Here is a 23,815-nt window from a genome sequence, read left to right as displayed (position 1 = left end):
TTGGAGCCAGAAGTCTCTTTTAACTAATTCCGGAGCATGAAGGGCTCCAAAGATTCTCAGGTCTCTGCGCCCCTGCAAGACGGGTTTCAGGCACTCATGGCCACGCCCAACGGGGATCTGGACTCAGACAGTCCTGCACACACACGCTCCACACGTCACAGGGCAGCGCCCTGCCCTCTTGTGCACAGTTAGGTCCTCTGATAGTGGGGAGCTCTACCAATGGAAGGCTTTGTGTGGACACAGGAAGGCTTGTCACCTCTAAGTTCTAGGCAATACATGTGGCATATAAATGATACACGGCCAGAAAATGTTTTGTGAGAGCTTTAATGGCACAGAATGTTTATAGCTACAAGTTATACATGTACTGTAAACTTACATAATGACACAAAGTGCTAACTAAGCAGATGAAGAACGCACAATCACTTTGGCTCAGTGAATTCCAATCACTTCAACACTGGCTCCTTCAGAAGGTCGTCTCACTGGCTAAGTCCTCTGTTTTCATTTTTTACCGCAGTCAAGGTGATATGGTGCACTTTCCAAGTGCAAGTTTGTGCAGTTTCCCTCTTGATTTTTATTTATAAATAGTTGAGCCAGTTTTCTTCAGACATAAGAATAATAAAGCCTACCTTTCCATCACCACATTGTAAACAGGTGTAAAGCTTTTTAAACATTAATCTTAAATTTTCAACCGCTAACTGTTGATTTCTGCTTTACGATCAAACAATCTGTTTCCATTCAACAGAAGTCTGGGTAGACGCAGCAACCTGTGCCCCATACGTTAGGCTGGCTACTAGTGAGTGAGTCCTGCACGAGCTCACCGTGTAAGCTCCACCTGACAATGTGCTCAACGCTGCCATTAATATTCTACACTCTGATAATCAGAAAATGGAAAAACTAATCTTATTTGTAATGTTAAAAAATCATAAATATTTTTGAAGTTCAATGGTACTGCTGATAGGATTGCTACTGAACTAAGAAAGAAGGCAGTGCCTGTAAAAAGGTGCTTGTATTTGAAGTTGACTCAGACCCTCCTCCCCGGGGAGCCTGCCGGAACGCAGATTGCACGCGCAGGCAGCCCTGCTCCGCCAGCCCTTACTCAGGCTTTGCAAAACCAGCAGGCCATCAGATTTACTTTCTTCCTAAAGAAATTCAAATGCAAACACTTGAAATAAATAGGCAAGAAGGCAAATCAAGTGTTACCAGGCGTAAGGGTTAAGACAGAGATAGTATAGAAGACATCCACAATTATTCAGGCATCAAATGTTGGAAAGAAAAGGAACTGACAAAACTAGTTTGGATATATTATTATTTTCAAAGAGACAGCTATGTTCTTGAAAAATGATAGAAAATTTATTTTTTACTCCTCTGTGCTTCTGTCCACTACAACACACCTTATGTGAGAGAGAAGAGTTAGCTGCTGCAAAGTGGCATCCGGGTTGTCATGGTGTTTTATTCAAGTCAACCCGGTGCACTTTATGGATGGCTAGCTTCAAAATTCACAATGCGCTCTAAGCCCCGAGAACAACGTCTCTATTACAAACAGTAATTATTTATGTAGAAAACACAAAGCAGAGTCTTTCAGGCGTGCTGGTACTGCACAGTCCAAAATCCAACAAAATCTACTTGCAGTGTATCTGCAATCCCGATGCTCTCTAACAATTTGGTCCTAAAGCTTCACATTTGAGAAACAAACAAAAAGGAAAGTCTGTCACTGGAGGAATTTGCTGAGTGTTCTGGAACGTCAAAAGTTGAACAGAACTGCAAAGAGGGCTACGTGAGAGAATCACCAGTGCCCGCGAGATCACAGGGCGCGCGGTGACTGCCAGGAAGCCAAGGGTCAGAAGGGAGTGGATGGCATCTTTCCAGAACTGTCAAGTGTCCTCACAACCCAAGTCTGTTTCCCGAAGTTACATGTGGGCTTGGGCTAACGCCAAAGCAACTTCTTCAGAATTTAAAAGCTTCCAAGTATAAGCAAAGCTTCCGAAAACAAGAAGCCTGTATTAACACCATGAAATGGACTCCTTCCAAAGTCTCAGAAAAGTGAAAGAAACTTAAAAAAAAAAAAAAATTAAAGTCATGACAACTTCACATGCAGGTAACATGAAAATCCCAAACACACAAGAATCTAAAAAGCAATGTCATGTATGTCTAGGCCTGAGACGCCCCTCACCAGAAATAAAGATTCTCTACTACAGAAATGATAACAGGTGAATTTTAGTTCTTCTGTTTCCCACTATCATTGAACAGACTGCCTCCTACAAATTAAAGGCGCTATCAGGAGGCTTAGGAAAAAAAGTGCCTCAAAAGCTTGTTTACAAGAATTTTTTATTGCCCAGGATGTTATTTTTTTCTTGAGTTTTCCTTTGTCTGTTTTTGTTTTCTTTTAATAACTATAAATTCAAGCCTAGGGTGCTTGTTTTTGTCTTGAAAAGCAAACGACAAAGCTGTTGTGAGACGCACTGCCCTGAGCTCACAGCGAGAGCTGGTGGCTGCGCGGCTCCCAACGGACCATCAGGTCTGGTTCTGGTGCTGCTAAGAGGAGACGAGAGCCCTGGTGACAAGTGATAATCTGCTGGTGGCGTTCGCGGAAAAGAAGCCCTTGCGAATTTCTAAACAGTAAACTTTGTTAGGAAATTCTAAAGTTTCTTACAGGCCAAAAAGAGAACAAGGTAAGTAAAATGCCTCATCAGAGTTTGAATAAAATACTGGATTTGAGAGTTACTGGAACTGGATATGTAAAAATAGAGTGGCAGGTTGGGTCATGCTTACAATGGTCTCAAGTTCAAAGAAACTACAATACACCACTTCACAGGCCACGCGCATGTCCAGGGCGTTTCCTCCCCTCAGTAGGTGCTGGCAGAAGGTGTGCTCAGTCGTTTTCCAATATAGATGCTGAAAGGAAGCAGAGGGCGTCATGTCTCGTGTGTTCCCACAGTTCACACCAGCTGCTCCACAGGCTGCTCCTGCTCAGAACTCAGAGCCTCAGTCACGGCAGAGGTGTGACAGCTTAGCTGCACAGCCCCTGACACCTCAAGCCACCACTCTCCTTTCCCCTTGAACCCTGGGCCTTGGACCTGCCAGGCAATCACGCAGCCAATGGTTCCTCGCTGCGTTAGGCCTGACAAAGCAGGAGGAGTGAGAGAGAAAGCCAAGCGAGAAGAGGCCCTTCACCGAGAGCAGCACAGGGAGCCCCTCCTAGGCTGCTGCGTTTTAGAAAAAAAGCTCATTTGCTATTTCAGCTACAGATATGCAGGCATATGCAGATGACCTGAGCACCTGGTACAGGGTTTTTAAGATGGCTCTTACTAGTAACTATTAGGGGCCTGTGATCAGTTTTCCATGTCAAGCAAGTACCTGATCCCTTCAATAGCAAAAGCAAGAGGGGAAAGTAGCACCACCCCCAATGCAATGAAAAGAAACTGATTTGTAAGCCCCCCTTTTTTATATTCATCTTCACCGTAAAAATAGTGAAGCCTAACTGAAGCAACACAAACGGTGTGAAGATGCACACAAAGGAAGTACTGCGAAGCAACCACATGTGAACTCTCGAGAGTAACTCTCGAGTAACTACGCAACCAGCACCACATTCAGTTTCCCCTGGACCCACAGGGTCCACACCTCCCTTCCTTCATGGGTACTGCCCACTGGACCATTGTGAATACTGTCACCGCCTTTGCAAAAGCAGATCATCATTCAAGCTGGCTGTGGTGGTGCATGCTTTGGATCCCAGCACTTGGGAGGCAGAGGTAGGACTGCTGTGAGTTCGAGGCCACCCTGAGACTACATAGAGAATTCCAGGTCAGCCTGAAGCAGAGGGAGACCCTACCTCAACAACAAACAAAGCAGATCATGTGACTAGGAGAGACAGAGTGGACAGGTGCAACGTCCCCTCACAGGAGAGTGGACAACCCCTCCGCTAGCGAGGCTCAGCACCTTACTGGGAAGACCACATACATACACATCGGGCTGGATAGATGGCTTAGCGATTATGGCCCATGCCTGCAAAGGCTAAGGACTCACGTTCAACTCTCCAGGCCCCACGTAAGCCAGATGCACAAGGTGACACAAGTGCACGGGGCTGTATATGCATACAAGGTAGTACACGCATCTGGAGTTCAACTGTAGGGGCTGGAGGCCCTGGTGTGCCAATTTTTCCCTCTCTTTCTCGCTCTCTTGAATTAAAAAAAAAAAAAAGGCCAGTATGTTGGGCTTGCCTTAAAAAAACGATATATATATTTAAAGTCATTCAAGCTGGGTGCGTGGTTGTGTAGGTCTTTAATCCCAGCACTTGGGAGGTAAAGGTAGGAGGATCACTATGAGTTTGAGGCCAGCCTGGGACTACAGAGTAAACTCCAGGTCAGCCTGGGCTAGAGTGAGACCCTACCTCAACCCTTCCCCACTAAAAAAAGTCATTCAATCCAAAGGGGAAAAAAAAAAAAGAATTATCAATCATGATGGCATATTTTGTAATCTGAGGAATAAAACATTTTGTGTTTATTCCCAAGTTTACATGTGAAAAATTATTTTATATATTACTCAAGATTAGTTGAATTTTCTTTTTTTTTTTTTTTAGGAAAGGCATCTCTTCCACACCGTTCTATTTTATTTATTTGTTTGAGAGAGAGAGAAACAGGCAGGGAGAGAGGGGGAGAGAGAGACAGAGAATGGGCATGCTAGGGCCTCTAGCAGCTGCAAACAAACTCCAGATGCACGTACCCCCTTGTGCATCTGGCTTATGTGGGACTCTAACCTGGATTCTTTAGCTTTGCAGGCAAAAGCCTTAACCACTAGGCCATCTCTCCAGCCTCTCCCTTTTGAATTTTGTGTTGTTTAAAATTTAGCTAATGCTGGGCTGGAGAGATGGCTTAGCAGATAAGGCACTTGCCTGCAAAGCCAAAGGATCCCAGGTTCCACTCCCTAGTACCCATATAAAGCCAGATGAACAAAGTGGCTCATACATCTGGAGTTCATTTGCAATGGTTAGAGGCGCTGGCATGCCTACTCTTTTTTTTTCTCTTTTCTTTTTCGAGGTAGAGTCTCACTGTAGCCCAGGATGACCTAGAATTCACTATGTAGTCTCAGGGTAGCCTTGAACTCATGGCGATCCTCCTACCTCTACCTCCTGAGTGGCAGGATTAAAGGCATGTGCCACCATGCCTGGCTCTACTCTCTCTATCTGCCTCTTTCTCTGTTCTCTCTCTCAAATAAATAATTAAAGTTTAAAAGGAAAAATAAATCACAGAAGTCTACTTAAAAATCAATACCCAGAAAATTAATATAAGCACGTTTCCTCTTCTGCTTTAGAACACTTTTTTTTTTCCTTTTCTTTGGTTCTTCAAGGCAGGGTCTCTCGGAGATCCTCCTACCTCTACTTCCTGAGTGCCGGGATAAAAGGTATGTACCACCACACCCAGCTCTTTTCATTTTGTTTTTAATTTTTATTAGCATTTTCCATGATTATAAAAAAAAAAATCCCATGGTAATCCCCTCCCTCCCCCACGCTTCATTTTTTTAAAAAGTATTTTTATTTATGGGCTGGAAGGATGGTTAAGGCACTTGGTGGCAAAGTCAAAGGACCCAGGTTTGATTCCCCAGTACCCACATAAAGCCAGATGAACAGGTGGCACAGGCATCTGGAGTTCGTTTGCAGTGGCTAGAGGCCCCTGGTGTGCCCATCCTCTCTTAGTACCTTAAACACTGAGTCATCTCTCCAGCCTGGACATCTTACTTTCAAATAAAAACCATATTATTCAGTCATGTACCAAGTTTAACCATTTCTTAAGCTCATTTGTTCTTAAGCAGTACAAGCCAAGCCACACAGACTGAGTTTACAACATCTGAAAAAAAGTACAAGGAAGGAGTTTAAATATACTCACCCTAGCCCTAAAGCCAAAACATGAGAAAGGAAGAGAGACGGAATGAACACCTTCAAAAACTCTGCAGAGAAAATGCCCCCTTTCTTCATGGCTCCACTTTTCCGCATGCTCAGAGACACAGCCCGCTTTGGATGCCTGAAGTGGAACTCTCTAGAAGGAAGTTTACAGGCATGTGTCAGGCCCACATTGCTGGAAATATTCTGGGGATCACAACAGACCCCTGCCCCCACACCCCACTGGGGCACACACTCCTAAAACAGAGGTAGGGCCCACTGCAAAGAACCTTGGGAGGACTTACTTGGGTGGAATGTTCTCAGGCCGACTGGACCAGTCAGAAACCCAGTCTGCACTTTTCTTCAAAGTCTCGGCTTCCTTGTCACCTTCTCCAACCTCTTCTTCAGACTGAAAAGAAGAACTCAGACTTGAACACCACGAGAGGCAAGAGGAGCTAAAGGAACACTGAGGCCTGCCTCTCTCTTTTTTTAAAATAGGGTCTCACTCTAGCTAGCTAAGGCTGACCTGGAACTCACTGTAGTCTCAGGGTAGCCCCAAACTCAGTGATCCCCCTACTTCTGCCTCTTGAAGGCATGAGCCAGCCACCAGGCCCAGATATCCCGAGTCCTCTTTGTTTGTTTGTGTTTCAAGGTAGGGTTTCACTCTAGCTCAGGCTGACCTGGAATTCACTATGTCATCTCAGGGTGGCCTCGTACTCGGGAGGCAGAGGTAAGAGGACTGCTGTGAGTTCAAGGCCACCCTGAGACGACATAGTGAATTCCAGGTCAGCCTGGGCTGGAACAAGACCCTACCTTATAAAACCCAATATATAGCTGGGTGTGGTGGCACATGCCTTTAATCCCAGTACTCAAGAGGCAGAGGTAGGAGGATCTCGGAGAGTTTGAGGCCATCCTGAGACTACATAGTGAATTCCAGGTCAACCTGAGCTACAGTGACACCCTACCTTGGAAAACCAAAATAATACACATACACACACACACACACACACACACACACACACACACACACATTTATTTATATATGTAAATATACTGTATAAATTTTCCTAACTAACCTAAATAGAATGGTGAGAAGTGGGGGCTGCGATAATAAAATAACTCACAGTATTGCTGAGGATTTCAAAAGACACAAACACCACTCTGAACACTTCACATATATACCTTTTACCTAGCAGCAGCCCTACAAAACAGAAACTGTTGAAATCTCATTTCACACATGAGGAAACTAGGACAGAACTTAGGGAACTTGCTCAACATTTGACAACTTGTATCAGGGCCAGAGTTCAAATCCAGGCAAGCTGTCTCTAATGTCCTCTGGTTTTGCTCTCTGTATATATATATTATCCAAACATTTCCCAAGGTTTTGAAACTACATTAGCCATAACTTTTTAAAAATAATTATTTTGAACTGAGTCAGAATTTAACATGTACCATGTCAAATTAATGAAAAAGAAATTCTTTTTATTGCTAGTAATAATCTAAACTTTCAAGCCAAGAACAGTATTTCCAGAAACCTTGGCTTGTGTGTGCATGTTCGTGTGTGTGTGTGGGGGGGGTGGAAGACAGAGGTCAGTGTTGGGCGTCTTCCTCGATGGCTTGCCACCTTCTTTCTTTGGGACATGAGCTCCATGAACTCGGGGCTCTACAACTGAGTTAGACAAGTCCTGGACATCCTTCTGTTTCTGCCTTCCTAGCACCAGAACTAAAAGCGTGTCACCATCTTCAGCTTTTACCTAAGTGCTGGGATCTGAACTCAGGTCCTCACACTTACAGGCTAGCCCTTCACTGACTAAGCCATCTCTCCACTCCCCATCACCCCCACGGTCTCTCAATTTGCACATGTATGTATGAGTGTGTATGGGCATGCCAGGATCTCTTGCTACTGTAAATGGAATGTTAGGTGCTGTGGTGGTTTGATTCAGGTGTCCCCTATAAACTTAGGTGTTCTGAATGCTAGGTTCCCAGCTGATGAAAACTTGGGAATTAACGCCTCCTGGAGGAGTGTATGGTTGGGGGCGGGCTTATGGGTGTTACAGCCAGCTTCCCCTTGCCAGTGTTTGGCACACTCTCCTGTTGCTGCTGTCCACCTTATGTTGGCCAGGGGGTGATGTCCACCCTCTGCTCATGCCATCATTTTCCCCTGCCATCATGGAGCTTCCCCCTCAAGCCTGTAAGCCAAAATAAATCCTTTTTCCCCACAAGCCGCTCTTGGCTGGGTGATGTCTACCAGCACATGAACCTGACTGCAACAGGTGCTTATGCCACTTTTTGTGTCAGACTTTATGTGGGTGGCTGCGTAACTGGACCTGGGCTGGCAGGTTTTGCAAACAAGTACCTTTAACCAGTGAGCAATCTTTATAGCCCTGTTTTGTTTCTTGAGACAGTATTTCATTCTGTTGCCCAGGCTGACTTTGGATTTGCAGCCATCCTTCTGCCTCAGCTTCCAGAGTGCTTGGATTACAGTCCTCCAATAACATGTCTAGCAAGCTCCTCTTTCTCTGCCTCTGCCTCTCCCTCTGTTGTGTTTTGTTGCTTTGAGGCATGGTCTCACACTAGCCCCAGCTGACCTGGAGCTCACTCTGTAGTCTCAGGCTGCCCTTGAACTCACAGCCATCCTCCTACTTCAATCTCCTGAGTGCTGGGACTAAAGGTGTGTGCCATCATGCCCAGCTGAAAGCTCTTTAAAAAAAAAAAAATTGTATTTATTTATTTGAGAGAGAAAAAAAATGCAGATAAAGAAAGAATGGGTACACCAGGGCTTTCAGTTGCTGCAAACAAACTCCAGAAGCATGTGCCACCTTGTGCATCTGGCTTACATGGGCCCTGGGGAATCAAACCTGGGTTCTTTGGCTTTGCAGGCTAGTGCCTTGGCTGCTAAGCCATCCCCCCAGCCCAAAAGCTTTTTAAATAGTGCTCAAAAGAATGAGGAGTTCTAAAATTGACATGGCATTATTTATTTAGTACTAAATGTGTGGCTATGACTCCAAACCAAAGGAGCCTCAAAGCTACACAGTACTCATCTGTTTTTCCTTCTGCAGTGCAAGGACTGAGCCAGGGCCTCCACTGAAGGGCTGTGATTTTTGAATGACTATGACTAAGTCACTGACCAGTGCTTTCATTCTGTGCAATAGAAAAAGCTGGGAAACAAAGTTGGGCATGTTCACAGGAGTTCCTCTAGGTGACACAGCTGGAAGTCTAACCGGACCCACACACTCAGTTCCTTTTACTACCAAATCAGAACAGAGTCCCTGTAGATGTTTGCAGTATCATTCTTATCTAGTTATGCTGAACTTGGCACATTCCACCTAATGACACAATGCAGCACAGAGCTTCCCCAGGGCTTCCGGATTACTCAGAACCCTGCGTTGGCTCTTCAGAGCGACTGGAATCATCCCAAATCACAATCAATCAACTGTTACAAGTTACAAAGAGAACAGTTGGTGTGCACACAGAATGGGACTCTCCAGCACCCTGCAGGTCATTTCCTTTGGGTTCTGGCAGTGCTGGAGAATCCCTCACAGATGCCAGGCAAGGGCCTTGCCATGGAGCTGCACTTGGCCCTACTAGAGGTCAGCGCTGCCTAGCATCCTCCACAGCTCACTAACTTTACTCATTGATTGAGGTCTAAGTTGACCATCTGACCATATTCTAGGTTGGTATCCTCAAACTCACTTTGTAGCCCACGTTGATCTTTGCAACCAGGCCTGGCCCACTTTCATGTTTTAAATCACTGTGGTGGTTTAAACTAGGTGTTCCCTATAAACTAATGGGTTCTAAGTTCCCCAGCTCTTTGAACTGGCTGCTCTGTCAGCACAATTCTCCCGCTTACTCTCCACTGGTCAGCATTCTCCTGGGCTCATTTGTGGAGAGGCATTGCTGGAATCTCATGTTTTCTCTCCTGAATTTCACACATGTCTTTGCAATTCTGAGATCAGTCCATTCAGTGCTAGAATGCTACATAAACTCAACAATCACTTCAGCCACTGATTCCATGAGTCAGGACTGCAAACCCAATGATCCACTGGGTTGAGCTAGCAGAGGAATGGAAGGGGGTCCAAGGCCAAGACAGTATGGGAAACATCTGGTTGAAATCAATTCCTCCTTTACTGCAAGGATTTTCAGAGCTGCTCTCAATATGACTGACTACTCATGATAGGGGAGACAAAGCTGCATTACTTCCTATTTGTCTTCAGAACTATTTTATGGAGACTCCTAATTGGGCAAGTATTCATCAAACACATTTTGGAAAATGCTAAGTTGATATAGACAGAAGACATATTCCTGAGGGAATGCTACTGTAAAACTCGAGCTTCCTTTCTCCCATCCTTGGTATCCTTTTTGCTGTGGAAATGTTCTGTATTTTATCTATGCTAGTCACAGCTTACAGCATATGACTAAATTCATATACATGGGCAAATGCTCCAAAAATTCCAATCAGACCATATTAGCATGCAAGCACCTCACCATCACAGTTGGGTGGTCCGGCTCAAGGATGGTCTGTCATTAGCAACCATTATAGACACATTGGGTTTTTAGTTGTATGACACAAGGTGCCTTTGTAAGATTTTAGTACTACCCAACTATTCCCACTGTTTCTAACCATGTCAACATTCCTAGTTCATCTTTAACTTGGAGAGGTACCCTAATTTAGATGACCTTTTCTCTGCAGCTACTAAAATTCTTGGCTTTAATTTCAGTTGCAGAGTGTTCACACCTGGCTCTAACACAACCACTTTAATCTATTTTTTGACTTTAAATGAGATATCTGCCTCTGTTTTTCTATTTATAAGTTCAAGAAAACTAGCCCAGAATACTGGGATGGTACATTTTAAACAAGAATTTCCCAATTCTTTTAGGAGAAAAGGGTCCCTAATGCTTACTTTATAAAGAAGTCTAATAAAAATTACGTAGTCTATCTTAAATTCTAAAATCAGAAATTAAATAACATAAAAGGACTTTAAACTCTTTTGAAGCCTTCTTCTTTAGTATCATTCAATAAGCTTTCTTTCTAGACCCTGCGTTTTTCCGATCACTAACCACAAATGACAATGGTAAATCCACACACCTGAGAGCTATGGTCCCTGCTGGTGTGCATCTCCACATCAAACATGATCTGCCCGTCTTCCTGTGGTGAAGGGCTAGGAGAGAGAGAACTCAGTCATTAGTTTCATCCTCGTTTTGGCACCTCTTAGCGTCCACTGGAAATAAGAGAATTCAAAGTTACAGTGAGATGACTCTGGAAAAGGACCACGACCCTGTGCAAGCAAATGCAATGTAGTGAGTGACCAAATGCCATGCATCCTCTGACACAGTGTTCTGGCCTTTGTCAGTGGTCATTAACTCCAATGGCAATGCAGTGAAGAGAATGCTACTGAACATGTCTTAACTTTGTTCCTGTTCCAACAGAAACAAAATGAGCTTCAAACTCCAAAACAGCATGGGTTTCTCTTTCTCATCATCCTTACAAGACACCAGTCTGTGAGGTGAAAGCTACCTGCTTTCCTATTAAGATATGAATCTGCCACTTCCCACTGTCAATTCTCTGCTGAATGTGTAGTGGAGCATTACAAAGAATGCAAAAGCGATGAGAATCCAGCTGCTCCCTATTAATTCAGTTTTTAAGAGATTTGCAAAAATGTAAGATAATTGCTATTATTCTTAATTTTTGGTCATTTAGAAGTTGTTATTTTCATTAAGAAAGAACTGCTTGGGGCTGGAGAGATGACTTAGCAGTTAGGGCATTTGCCTGAAAAGTCAAAGGATCTCAGTTTGATTCCCCAGGACCCATGTAAGCCAGCTGCACAAGGTGGTGCATGTGCCTGGAGTTCGTCTGCAGCGGCTGGAGGCCCTGGCATGCTCCTCCTCTCTCTCTGCTCCTTTCTCTCTCTTGTGCTCTCAAATAAATAATTAATTTATTAAAAAAGAACTGCTTATGTTAAAATGTGATGAGTTATTTGTGAATGAGTAATATTTTAACTTTTTCCATGTTTCATTTCTTTCTCTCTCTGTCTCTCTCTCTCTTTTTAAGGTGTGGGTGGAGTTCAATCTGGTCCAGGATGACCTAGAATTCACTATGTATTCTCAGACTAGCCTGGAACTCACGGCAACCCTCCTACCTCTACCTCCCAAGTGCTGGGATTAAAGACGTGCGCCACCACGCCTGGATCTTTCTCGTTTTCCTTTGTGTGTGGGGACTTTGATGCTGGAGACGAATTTGACCACGTGTGCTCTGCCACTGAGCTCCAAAGAGCACAAGTCACAACTTTAACTTCCACTACAGTACACAATCAAAACTACAATCTACAGCTGGGCATAGTTGTGCACACCTTTAGTTCCAGCACTTGGGAAACCAGAGGTAGGAGGATTGCTATGTGTTCGAGGCCAGCCTGAGACTACACAGTGAATTCCAGGTCAACCTGGGTTAGAGCAAGACCCTACCTCAAAGAAAGAAACAAAACAAAACAAAACAAAAAACACAACCTATAAACAAATGAGGTCTGTGGTAGTAGTGTGAACGGATATTCCCCAATAGATTCAGTTTTATTTGAAGCTTCCTGGATTTCCAGCTGCCTGGCTGGAGGAGGTGTCACTGTGGGCAGATCCTAGGGCCCAGCCCTAAGGTGTGTTTGGGGCAGATCTGATTTCCAATCTAAGGAATGCAGAGAGCAGTCTGAGTTCTGCTGGGGTGTGCTTGCTTGCTTGTGCCGCTGGTGGCATTTCTCTCTATGTGGACCTCGTCTGCCATTATGAAACGTCCCCTGGATCTGTAAGTTTCAATAAACCCCTTCCTCCCATACACTGTGTCTGGTCTGGAGGTTCAACCTAGCAACACGACAACTGTAACAAGGTGTAGAAATGTAGGTTTAGGGGCTGGAGAGATGGGCTTAGCGGTTAAGGCACTTGCCTAAAAAGCCAAAGGACCAGGTTTGACTCCCCAGGACCCACATAAACCAGATGCACAAGGGGAGTGCACACATCTGGAGTTCATCTGCAAAGGCTGGAGGCCCTGGCACACCCATTCTCTCTCTCCCTCTACCTGGTTATTTCTGTATCTCTTTATCTCTCAAATAAATTAAAATGAATAAATAAATAAATGCAGGTTTAGGAATCTATTTTACTTATTTCGGAAACATGCTGAGATGTTTCAGAGTAAGTTATATAAACATCTGAATATTAAACCCTTATGATCACACAAGATTCACTTCCCAAGTTACATTAATGTAAAATTCTTAGGCAAAAACACATGATCACAAACTGTACTTGATATAACAGACTAACAAAATAGCCTAAGTTCTTTTAGTTTATCAATGACTGCTGTAGAAAAGGGAAGTCTCTAAGACTATCATCCCACACCATTTTTAACATAAGGCATAACAAGCAGAGCAAACACACTTTGCTCAAAGGACAGGTGGTAACTGTGAATGGTACAGAGCATGTCTGTAGTGTAGCTAAACAGAGATGTTAAGTCTGACTCAAAAATGAGTGGGAAATGCTGGGCCTGGTGGTACATGCCTTTAATCCCAGCAGAGGTAGGAGGATCGCTGTGAGTTTGAGGCCACCCTGAGACTACATAATGAATACATCAGCCTGGGATAAAGTGAGACCTTGCCTCAAAAAAAAAAAAAAAAAAAAAAAAAAGGAAAAAAGTGAGAGCACCAGAAATGTATTGGACTGACAAGGTCCACATCTCTTAGTAGACTAAGGCTCTCAAGTAGGGACAGGAAAAGGTTTTACATCAAATAAGCGGCCTATGAGTTCAGAAAATTTTCTCTTGGACAAGATGTCAGGTTAAGTAAAGCACAAGAAGCAAACAATGGTAGGGACTCCGCCTAGTACCTGTCACTGTCACTGAGCTCCCAACACCAATGGCACTCCGGTCCATCCTTCCTCAGCTGTGACCAGGTCATGAGCGTGGCCAGGGACAGCGTCCCACGGAAGCCCTGCGCTCCCGCGCTTGCTCGTGATGCTTGGACTCTTCACAGGTGAGCTGTTACTGCCCTGAGGCTTTGTAAGGCAACAGGGTCTCCACACTGGCCCCCTTAGTCAGTCATGGAGCCCAGAAACCACTGTTCTGCCCTGGCAAACAAAGAAGCTCCAGGGTAGGCTGCAAGCTGAGGGTCAGGGCTGAGGCACTCTGTGGTGAGGCGGAAGGCACACTAAACAAAGAGGGTCTCCTGACCCCTGCCCCAGGACAAGACACACTCACAGAACAGTAATGCTCAAGTGAGAATCTACGTGAACTGGGACGGCCTGGTGGTGTGGGCCTGTAGTCACGGTGATTCTGAAGGCTGTGGCAGGACAATTGTAGGTTTAATGCTTGTCTGGGCTAAAGGGAAAGATCAAACCCAGCCTGGGCCACTTAACAAGACAGTTTAAAAAAATAAAAAGTAGGGCTGGAGAGGTTGCTCCATGGTGCTTGCCTGCAAAGCCTAACAACATAAGTTCGATTCACCAGTAGCCACACAAAGCCAGATGCACAGTGCCCCAAACAACGGGAGTTCATTTTCAGTGGCTGGAGACCCTGGTGTGCCCATTCTCTATCTCTGTTTCTCCTCTCTCTCTCTGCTTGCCAATAAATAAATAAAAATAAAGGCACACGCCTTTAATCCCAGCACTTGGGAGGCAAAGGTAGGGGGACTGTCGTGAATTCGAGGCCACCTTGAGACCACACAGTGAATTCCAGGTCAGCCTGGGCCAGAGTGAGACCCTACCTCAAAAACCCAAAATACATATATAATAATAATAATAATATTATAAGATAAAAAGTAGCGCACATGGTGGCACACATCTTTAATCCCAGCACTCAGGAGGCAGAGGTCTCTGTGAGTTTTAGACCACTCTGAGACTACTTAGTGAATTCCATCCAGGTCAGCCTGGATGAGAGCAAGAACCTACCTCGAAAAGCCAAAAAAATAGAAGTAAAAAAAAAAAAGAGGAGACAGGCCAGTGGTGAATGCCTCTAATCCCAGTGCTTGGAAGGCTGAGGGAGGAGGACTGCCGTGAGTATGAAGACCAGCCTGGGCTACAGTGTAAATTCTGGGTCAGTCTGGGCTAAAGTGAAACTTTGCCTCAAAAGAGAAAAAGTGAGCTAGGGAGACGGCTCACTGGTTAAAAGCACTAGCTGCTTAAGTACTAGGCCCTCTCTGGCCAGAGTCCAATAAGTTCATCTCCTCAGAACCCTGGGTTAAAAAAAACCTGGGTGTTGTTGCCAGGTATGGTGGCGCACGCCTTTAATCCCTGCACTTGGGAGACACAGGTAGGAGTATCTCCCGTGAGTTCAAGGCCACCCTGAAACAACATAGTAAAATTTCAGGTCAGCCAGACTACAGTGAGACCCATGTTAGCCAGATGCACAAGGAAGCGCACACGTCTGGAGTTCCTTTGCAGTGTTCCTTATAGTGAGAGTTGAAAAAAACAAACAAACAAAAAAGCCCTGGGTGTGGGCTGGAGGGATGGCTTAGCAGTTACAGCACAGGACCCAGATTTGATTCCCCAGGACTCACATAAGCCAGATGCACAAGCTGGCATATGCGTCTGGAGCATGTTTACATTGGCTGAAGGCCCTGGCATGCCCATTCTCTCTCTATTCTACCTGCCTCTTTCTCTCTCTCTCAAATAAATAAATTTTATATACATATGACCTGGAATTCACAATATATACATAAAAGTTTTTTAAAGCCTGGGTATGGCCACACACCTCAGTAACCTGTCTGTGAGAACAGAGAATGGCAAATCACTGGGACTTGCTGAGACAGTGGGTCCAGGTTGAGAGAGACTCCCCCCCTCAAGGAAATACAAGGGCAACTGAAAAGAGAATGATAGCCTCGGCATGCACATGCATGGAGCATATACATCTCATACACATGTGCATACGTCACACACTACACACATACACCTGTGTACGCATCACCCTCCCACATACATACTACACATACACACTCCACACAAAACAAAAGTGGGCATGCAGCTCAGTGGTACAGCACCTGCTTGCCTAGCCTGTGAGAAGCCCTAGGTTCATCCCAGTACTATGCCAAGGAGAGGACAGGAGGGGGTGAGTGTAAATAAGCTCCGAGAGAACGTCCAGTAACTGAAACTCTTTTGCCCCCAAAAAACACTTCCCAGGGCTGCAGAGATGGCGTAGCGGTTAAGCGCTTGCCTGTGAAGCCTAAGGACCCAGGTTTGAGGTTCAATTCCCCAGGACCCACGTTAGCCAGATGCACAAGGGGGCGCACGCGTCTGGAGTTCCTTTGCAGTGGCTGGAAGCCCTGGCACACACATTCTCTCTCTTTCTCTCTCTCTCTCTCTCTCTCTCTCTCGCTCTCTCTCTCGCTCTCGCTCTCTGCCTGCCTCTTTCTTTCTCTGTCTGTCGCTCTCAAATAAATTTAAAAAAATACTTCCTAACAATCTCAAACACAAGCCAGGTGACTGAGCTCTGAAGACACTTTTTGTAAAAAATTTTTTTGTTTATTTTTATTTATTTATTTGAGAGTGACAGAGAAAAAGGCAGATAGACAGAGAGAGAATGGGCGCAACAGGGCCTCCAGCCACTGCAAACGAACTGCAGATGCATGCGCCCCCTTGTGCATCTGGCTAACGTGGGTCCTGGAGAATCGAACCTCAAACCCAGATCCTCAGGCTTTACAGGCAAGCACTTAACTGCTAAGCCATCTCTCCAGCCCTCTGAAGACACTTTTAAGTGGTAGGTGTGTTACTCAGATACCCCAGCAGTATTGCTGGGCTCGAACCCTTCCTTGAAAATGAGTCACTAGAGTCTGGAGACGCAGCTGACCCGAAAGCCTTTGCACTCCTCTCCACACACTGAGAAACCTCAGCTTTGGGATGGTGACCTCACTCACATGCCGTCACAGACAACACTGCAACCATAAATGAGACAGGATGGCCAAGCGGGTAGGCAGGTGACCTTTACTCTGTACATGCGAACATCAACATCAAGCTTAATGGCACATGGTACCAACCACCAAAACTCTAAAATAGGCCATAGCAAGTAAAAAGATTCAGAAACCCAAACATGAAAAACACTTCAAGCTGCATTACATAAAGCTCCATCTGGGGTTAGGGAGATGGCCCAGCAGATAAAGGCACTTGCTCACAAAGCCTGCAAGCCCAGGTTCAATTCCCAGAAGCCCATATAATGCTGGACCCAAAAAGTGGTGCAAGAGTCTGGTGTCCCATTTGCAATGGCAAGAGGCCTTATCATGCCTACATAAACGCATGAATGAAAATAAATAAGTAAAAACAAAATCTTCACTCTGAAAGGCAGGCTGATGCTGCAACTATCATAACCAACAGTAATGCGCAGAGAGCCACCTGCTCATTCTGCTTACAAAACAAGAGCCACTCAGGCCCTAAGAAGCACGGGGCGGGGGGAGGGGGCTGGAGAGACGGCTTACTGGGTAAGGCGTTTGCCTACGAAGCCAAAGGACCCACGTTAGCCAGCCAGATGCACAAGGGGGCACATGCGTCTGGAATTCGTTTGCAGTGGCTGGAGGCCCTGGCGCGCCCATACTCTCCCTTTCCCTCTCCCCCTCTCAAATAAATAAATAAAACTAAAGTTTAAAAAGAAGCATGGGATACGTCAGAGATGACAGGGTGGAGGGAGTGCAGTGTGCCAGAGCCAAACACAGAGTCCTCCTGCTGTCTCAAGACCTCAGTTATCACAAACCTCGCAGGAAGGCAGGAATTAGATTTAAGCTGCTTCTCCTTTTCCCTGTAAGTACTAGCACATGCTAAAAGCAGGATGTTTACTAAGTGCAAAATGCTAAAGACACCCATAACTCTGTCACCCAGACACAACCAATGCACAGCTTAACAGTCCCCTCGTTCCTCTGTCTATGCATGTGATGTTCACATGGTTGGTGACCAACAACTGCTGGTTAACCAGGTTGGCATCACCCAATAGTCTACATGCTGACTATGCGTCCATCATCACCAGCGTCCCACAATGCTAACAGCGTGTCCGCCATCGTCACCAGCGTCCCACAATGCTAGCAGCGTGTCCGCCATCGTCACCAGCGTCCCACAATGCTAACAGCGTGTCCGCCATCGTCACCAGCGTCCCACAATGCTAACAGCGTGTCCGCCATCGTCACCAGCGTCCCACAATGCTAACAATCACCAGCGTTCCACAACACTAAGTGTGTCCATCATCATCCCCAGTCAACAGTGCTAACAGTGTACCAGTCTTTGCTCTAACAATTTTTTTAATTCATTTTACTTTTATTTATTTATTTGAGAGAGGGCAGGGGAGGAGAGAGAGAGAATGGGCATGCCACGGCCTTTAGCCACTGCAAATGAACTCCAGAAGCACGCGCCCCCTTATGCATCTGGCTTACGTGAGGCCTGGGTAATTGAACCTGGGTCCTTTGGCTTTGCAGGCAAACGCCTTAACTGCTAAGCCATCTCTCCAGCCCAAACTTAGTCTTTTTGGGTTTTGTTTTGTTATTCAAGGTAGGGTTTCACTCTGGCCCAGGATGACCTGGAATTCACTACATAATCTCAGGCTGGCCTTGAACTCACAGTGATCCTCCTACTTCTGCGTCCCAAGTGCTGGGATTAAAGGTGCGCACCACCATGCCTGGCTAACATATTTTGTTTTGGTCTTTCAAAATGAGGTCTCACACTAGCCCAGCCTGACCTGGAACTCACTCTGTAGAACCAGGCTGGCCTCAAACTCCTGGGAATCCTCCTACCTCTGCCTCCTGAGTACTGCAATTAAAGGTGTGAGCCAGCACGTCTGACAGTTTTTTTTTTTTCCCCGAGACACAGTATCTCACTATGTAGTTCAGGCAGGCCCCAAACTCATGGCAATCCTCCTGCCTCAGCATCCCAAATGCTGTGATTAAGGGCATGCATCACCACATCTGGCGTAGATGTTTGGTGTGGGTACTTATGCAGAAGCATACATGTGCGGAGGCCAGAGGAGGACATCCAGTGTCTTCTGCCTTATTTCCTTGAGCAGAGTTTCTTTTTGAGTCTGAAGCTATGGAGTGTTTCAGCGGGACTAGGTGACCAAAGAGTCCTAGCGATCCTGTGTCTGCCCTACTCAGGGCTGCGCTATGGGCATGTGTGGCCAGCCCCAACTTTACTACACGGGTGCAGGAGCTACACTCAGGTCCTCGTGCGTGCACAGGAAGCGCTGTCGTCACTGAGCCATGGCTCCAGCCCTCAGCTCAGAACGTATACCTTGTCCCTCTGAAATGAAAGCTCAGATGGAAAAATAAGCTAACAGGTTCACCTTAGGCCTACAACCCTGTGCATTCTTCTCTATCACCATAAGCAATCCTCAACTAGTGGAATTATTTCTAGAGTGATGGAGAAAAATGAGATCTAAGTACCACTTCCGCTGAGGAAATGGGCCGCCTTCGTGACCTCTGCTGGCACTTGCCCTGTGCACACTCTGCTGTAACCTGAATCAACCTGCAGTTCCCACTGAATCAAGCATTTACTGAGTGTCTACGCTCGCCTGCCGCGCTACTGTGAAGGGCACAAAGAGGCAGCAAGGCCCTGCCTGTGGCTGTCCAGAAAGGGTGCAAGAGCGACTGGAGGCCCAACAGTGACCTGCGATGGGAGAAGGTTGGGTAATTCTATAAATTAACATGCATGCCACTAAAATGAAACTGAGAAACACCTAAGAAAGAACACAATCTGAGCAACAAAGAAGTGACAACCTGAGGGGACAGCGAGCACTCAGGTGCCCATTAATTAGTGTCCAATTGAGACAAACACTACAGTAAATCTTAAGTGAGGACAAGCAACTGAGCTTTCTTATATGAAACTGCATTGTGAACTCCCCACATCCTGAATTAAACTAGACCGGGATGTCACTTACCTGTCACAGTGAGAACTGCCCCTGGAGCTGCTCTGTCCCGATTCATGCTGTGCATCTAGAAGAATCTTTTCCATGTCCCCGTTGTGGATTGAGGATGAGGAAGGTACGTGCTCCAGCCCCCCATTCTTCCCATTGCCATTATCATTACCATTGCTGCTATTCATGGGTAGCTCCACCCAGGAACCTGTTGGGCAAGTCAGATAAAGAGTTATAACCACGGCGCACAGATGCTCATATGGTGAATTCAGATAAGAATTCTGACTGGCCTCAGACTGACGCCAAAGTGTTCTGAACAAAATAAACAAGGGGCAGTGAAAATCTGTACTGTACTGTTCTGTTCCTAAAGCAGCTCAGAATCTTAAAGCTAACTAGAAAATCTGTCTTTCAGCTCATTTTCTCTCCCACCAAAGCTTACATTATAGATAGCCAATGCTTTGCTAAAAGCTTGGGGCTGCTCTTCAAAAAGGAAAGAGCTAACATCCTAGCACTTGGGAGGAGGCAGAGGTAGGAGGACTCCTGTGAGTCTGAAGTCACCCTAAGACTACACAGTGAATTCCAGGGCAGCTTGGGCTAGAGCAAGACCTACCTGGGTGTGTGTGTGGGGGGTAGCTACTTTACTAGACTGGCTGCACACTTTTAGTATTGAGTTTTATACACACACAACACGTTTGCTATATATGCTATAGCGTTCCTAAGCCATCTTGCTGCATCTGCACCACATTATTAAGTAAGCATATGCTTAAAAACGCCACACCAGCCAGGCATGGTGAAGCGCACCTTTAAACCCAGCACTCGGAGGCAGAGGTAGGAGGACTGCCTGAGTTAGAGTGAGACCCTACCTTGAGAAAACAAAAACAAAAAGCCATATAGTTCATCTTGACAGGTTAATGACTATCCTAATTAGCACAAACTGAGAAGCTCCTGGGGAGGAAATCAAAACCTTTTTCGTTGTTGGTTTTCAAGGTAGGGTCTCACTCTAGCCCAGGCTGACCTGGAATTCACTGTGTAGTCTCAAGGTGGCCTCGAACTCAGGATCCTCCTACTCTGTCTCCAAATGCTGGGATTAAAGGCATGTATTTGACTATGACATGCTCACAAAACTTTTAATTTGCACATAAATCCGGAGAATAAATTAATGCTGTTAGGTCTTAATAAAATTGGGTGAAATTAAAAATTCTGGGGTGAGGAGCAGCTCTGGCTCTACCACACACATCTAGCCCTTCCTTTCTTCATACCCCTCTCTCCAGTCTTTCTCTTTGACACACTGAACATACCTTGTGAAGTTCTCTTCCCCTCTCTCTCCCACAAGTTCCTCTTTCTAGGGTTTTCATTAAGCTCTGATGATGCAGAACAAGAAGAAACTGCAGATGGGCTCCAGGCAGAAAGATTTCTCACAAACAGCAGAAGGGGCGGAGCCACAGGACAAGAGGGCGGGGCCACGAACATTGCAAAGTTCTTGAAAGTTTATACTGGCTCAAGGAGTTTGCTTGAATTTTAATAAGGATTAAGAACAGTAGCCAACTGATCAACTCCACAACAGAAAGAGAAATATATTTTTTTAAATAACACACTCTCTTCATGCACACAAAAAACTGCTTTAGAAAATGTAAACAAGGGCTGGAGAGATGACCTAGAGGTTAAGGTGCTTGCCTGCAAAGCCAAAGGACCAAGTCCAATTCCCCAGGACCCATATAAGCCAGATGCACATGGTGGTACATGTATCTGGAGTTTGTTCACAGAGGCTGGAGGCCCTGGTGTACCCATTCTCTCTACCTATACGCCTCTCTCAAATAAATAAATAAATAAATTTTAAATGTAAACAAACTGGGCTGGAGATATGACTTAGCAGTTAAGGCACTTGCCTGCAAAGCCTAAGGACCCATGTTTGACTCTCCAGATCCCACGTAAACCAGACGCACAAGGTGACCCGGGCATGCAAGGTCGCACATGTTCACAAGGTGGCTCATGTGGAGTTCAACTGCAGTGGCTGAAGGCCCTGCCACGCCAATTCTTTTTCACTCTCATTAAAAAAAAAAAATACAAAAAAATGAAAAATAAATGTAGCCAAAAACTGAGTATGGTGGCTCACACAGTAATCCTGGCACTTGGGAGTTTGAGGCTGGCCTGGGCTACAACAGTGAGTTCTAGGCCAACTGGGCTAGAGTAAGAGCCTGTCTCCAAAGAAAACCAACAAACCAAGCAGCAGCCTGAAAATGTAAGCAAGCAGGCTGGCAAAGCCATTTCTCGAAATCCCCAGGACGCCTGAGTTAGAGGCTGGACGTGAAGTCCCACCAACCTACAGAGCCATCACCACACCATCCGGAACTAGTTGGGATGAAGGGGCTCAGTGGATGGGGCCAAGGTGGGAGGACAAGACACGGTAACGGGATGGGGTTATGATCAAAATATATTTTAGCCGGGCGTGGGGGCGCACACCTTTAATCCCAGCACTCAGGAGGCGGAGGTAGGAGGATCAGTGTGAGTTCGAGGCCACCCTGAGATTGCAAAAACTGTCAGTGAAAAATTTTAAAACAACTAGATATACCTGGAAGAAAGTGGCAGCAACGGCTAACATATACCAAAGACGGGCGCTTCTTGTTCACTGCCTTCAAGGCCCTGCAACGAGGCGATTACTACACCAGGAAGGCGTGAACTCTGACTCCTCTGCTCACCCTCTGCCCCTTGGCCCCTCACCTGTTGAATCCAGCTGGTAACAGTGTGGGGCCTTCTTCCCAGGGCTGCAGGAGGCCTTAGCCCCGTAACATAAAGTGCCTGGCAGCTAGAACATGCTCTCTGACACACTTAACAAGTTTGTAAAGCATGTTCTCGAGGTGCATGTGCTAAAACGTCACTCTGTCCTGTCCATCAAAGGCAGCCCAGGGGCTGTCGCATGTCACACAGTCCATAAAAAACTCATTCCTTATTATGGGCTGCCAAACAACCTGGGTTACAGCAGCTCCCAGCCTCAGTGTACATCTACATGAGGTGGTACGGAAGAGAGCAAAACCCACTAGGGAAAATTGGGGGAGAGTGAACAAGAAATATGACTGAATTCTGGGAAATATTTTAGAGGGGAGAGGAAGGAAGGGAGTAAACACCCCCCCCCCACACACACACACACCCTTTTGATTTTAGGCCTTTGGAACTTCTGAAACCAATGGGACCAGTTCTTGTAGAAAGGCCAACAACATACACCAAGCAGAAACCCGAAGCGGCCCTGGCAGAAGTGGCACCAAGAGACCCGAGTTCTAGGCGGCGTCTGTGGAAGTCAGTCTTCCCCAAACCACAGCCAAGGTGCTTCAAGTATCTGACCCCAAACAATGCCACATTTTCTGCTTCTTACTTTTCTGAAGGACTTCCAACCCAATATGAATTCTCCTTTCTGTACACACACACACAAACACATCAGTAATCTAACAAACGGTTTGGGAACTTGGGGAAACATACCTACAAAAGCTGAATGAAAGGTGATCCCTGCCAACTGCCTGCAGCACAGGCTCCATGTCCATTTAAGGTGGATGGGTGGCCTCGAACTCAGTGATCCTCCTACATCTGCCTTCCAAGTGCTGGGATTAAAGGCTTGAATTTTTTTTTAAATTTTTCCGTGCGCGTGCGTGAATGTGTGTGTGAGTGTGTTAATTACATCAGAGCCTCCTGCTGCTGCAAACAATCCTAGACACTTGTGCCACTTCTGACTTACAGGTGGCTTGGGAATTGAACCCAGGCAGGCTTTCCAAGCAAGCAGCTTTAATTGCTGAGCCATCTCCTCTGACCCAGAAATAAAAATTTTAATTTTAAAAAGAAGCTAACATGAAATATATAGAAATATGTATATGAAACATGAAAAAAGAGGCTACATATTAGCTTTATCTTTTGAGTAACATACAAATATGACTCTTTTCTTTTTAGTGTGTAGGGGTTTTTGAATATTTTGTTTTTATTTATTTGAGAGAGAGAGATAGAAATAGAGTAGACAAGCCAGGTGTAGTGGTGCATACCTTTAATCCCAGCATTCGGGAGACAGAGGTAGGCAGATCACCGTGAGTTCAAGGGCACCCTGAGACTACATAGTGAAT

The 23,815-nt window shown here is 45.6% G+C and overlaps 1 protein-coding gene across 1 annotated transcript in view; it reads right to left on the bottom strand.

Annotated features, from left to right (window-relative positions):
• Nucleotides 1–308: 308 nt before the first annotated feature.
• The window catches only part of Bnip3l (BCL2 interacting protein 3 like), a 31,148-nt gene continuing 7,641 nt past the window's right edge, over nt 309–23,815 (bottom strand). The window contains exons 2-6 of the mRNA XM_004665830.2: nt 19,740–19,923; nt 10,956–11,028; nt 6,175–6,278; nt 5,877–6,026; nt 309–2,892 (exon numbers count right to left, since the gene is read on the bottom strand). Coding sequence (XP_004665887.1) covers nt 2,844–2,892; nt 5,877–6,026; nt 6,175–6,278; nt 10,956–11,028; nt 19,740–19,923 — 560 coding nt within the window. The 3' untranslated portion in view covers nt 309–2,843. The remainder of the gene's footprint in view (nt 2,893–5,876; nt 6,027–6,174; nt 6,279–10,955; nt 11,029–19,739; nt 19,924–23,815) is intronic.

The sequence above is a fragment of the Jaculus jaculus genome, chromosome 12 (assembly GCF_020740685.1).
Source record: "Jaculus jaculus isolate mJacJac1 chromosome 12, mJacJac1.mat.Y.cur, whole genome shotgun sequence".
NCBI lineage: Eukaryota > Metazoa > Chordata > Mammalia > Rodentia > Dipodidae > Jaculus > Jaculus jaculus.
Note: the sequence above shows the minus strand (reverse complement) of the source record. Positions and strands in the feature narration are given on the sequence as shown.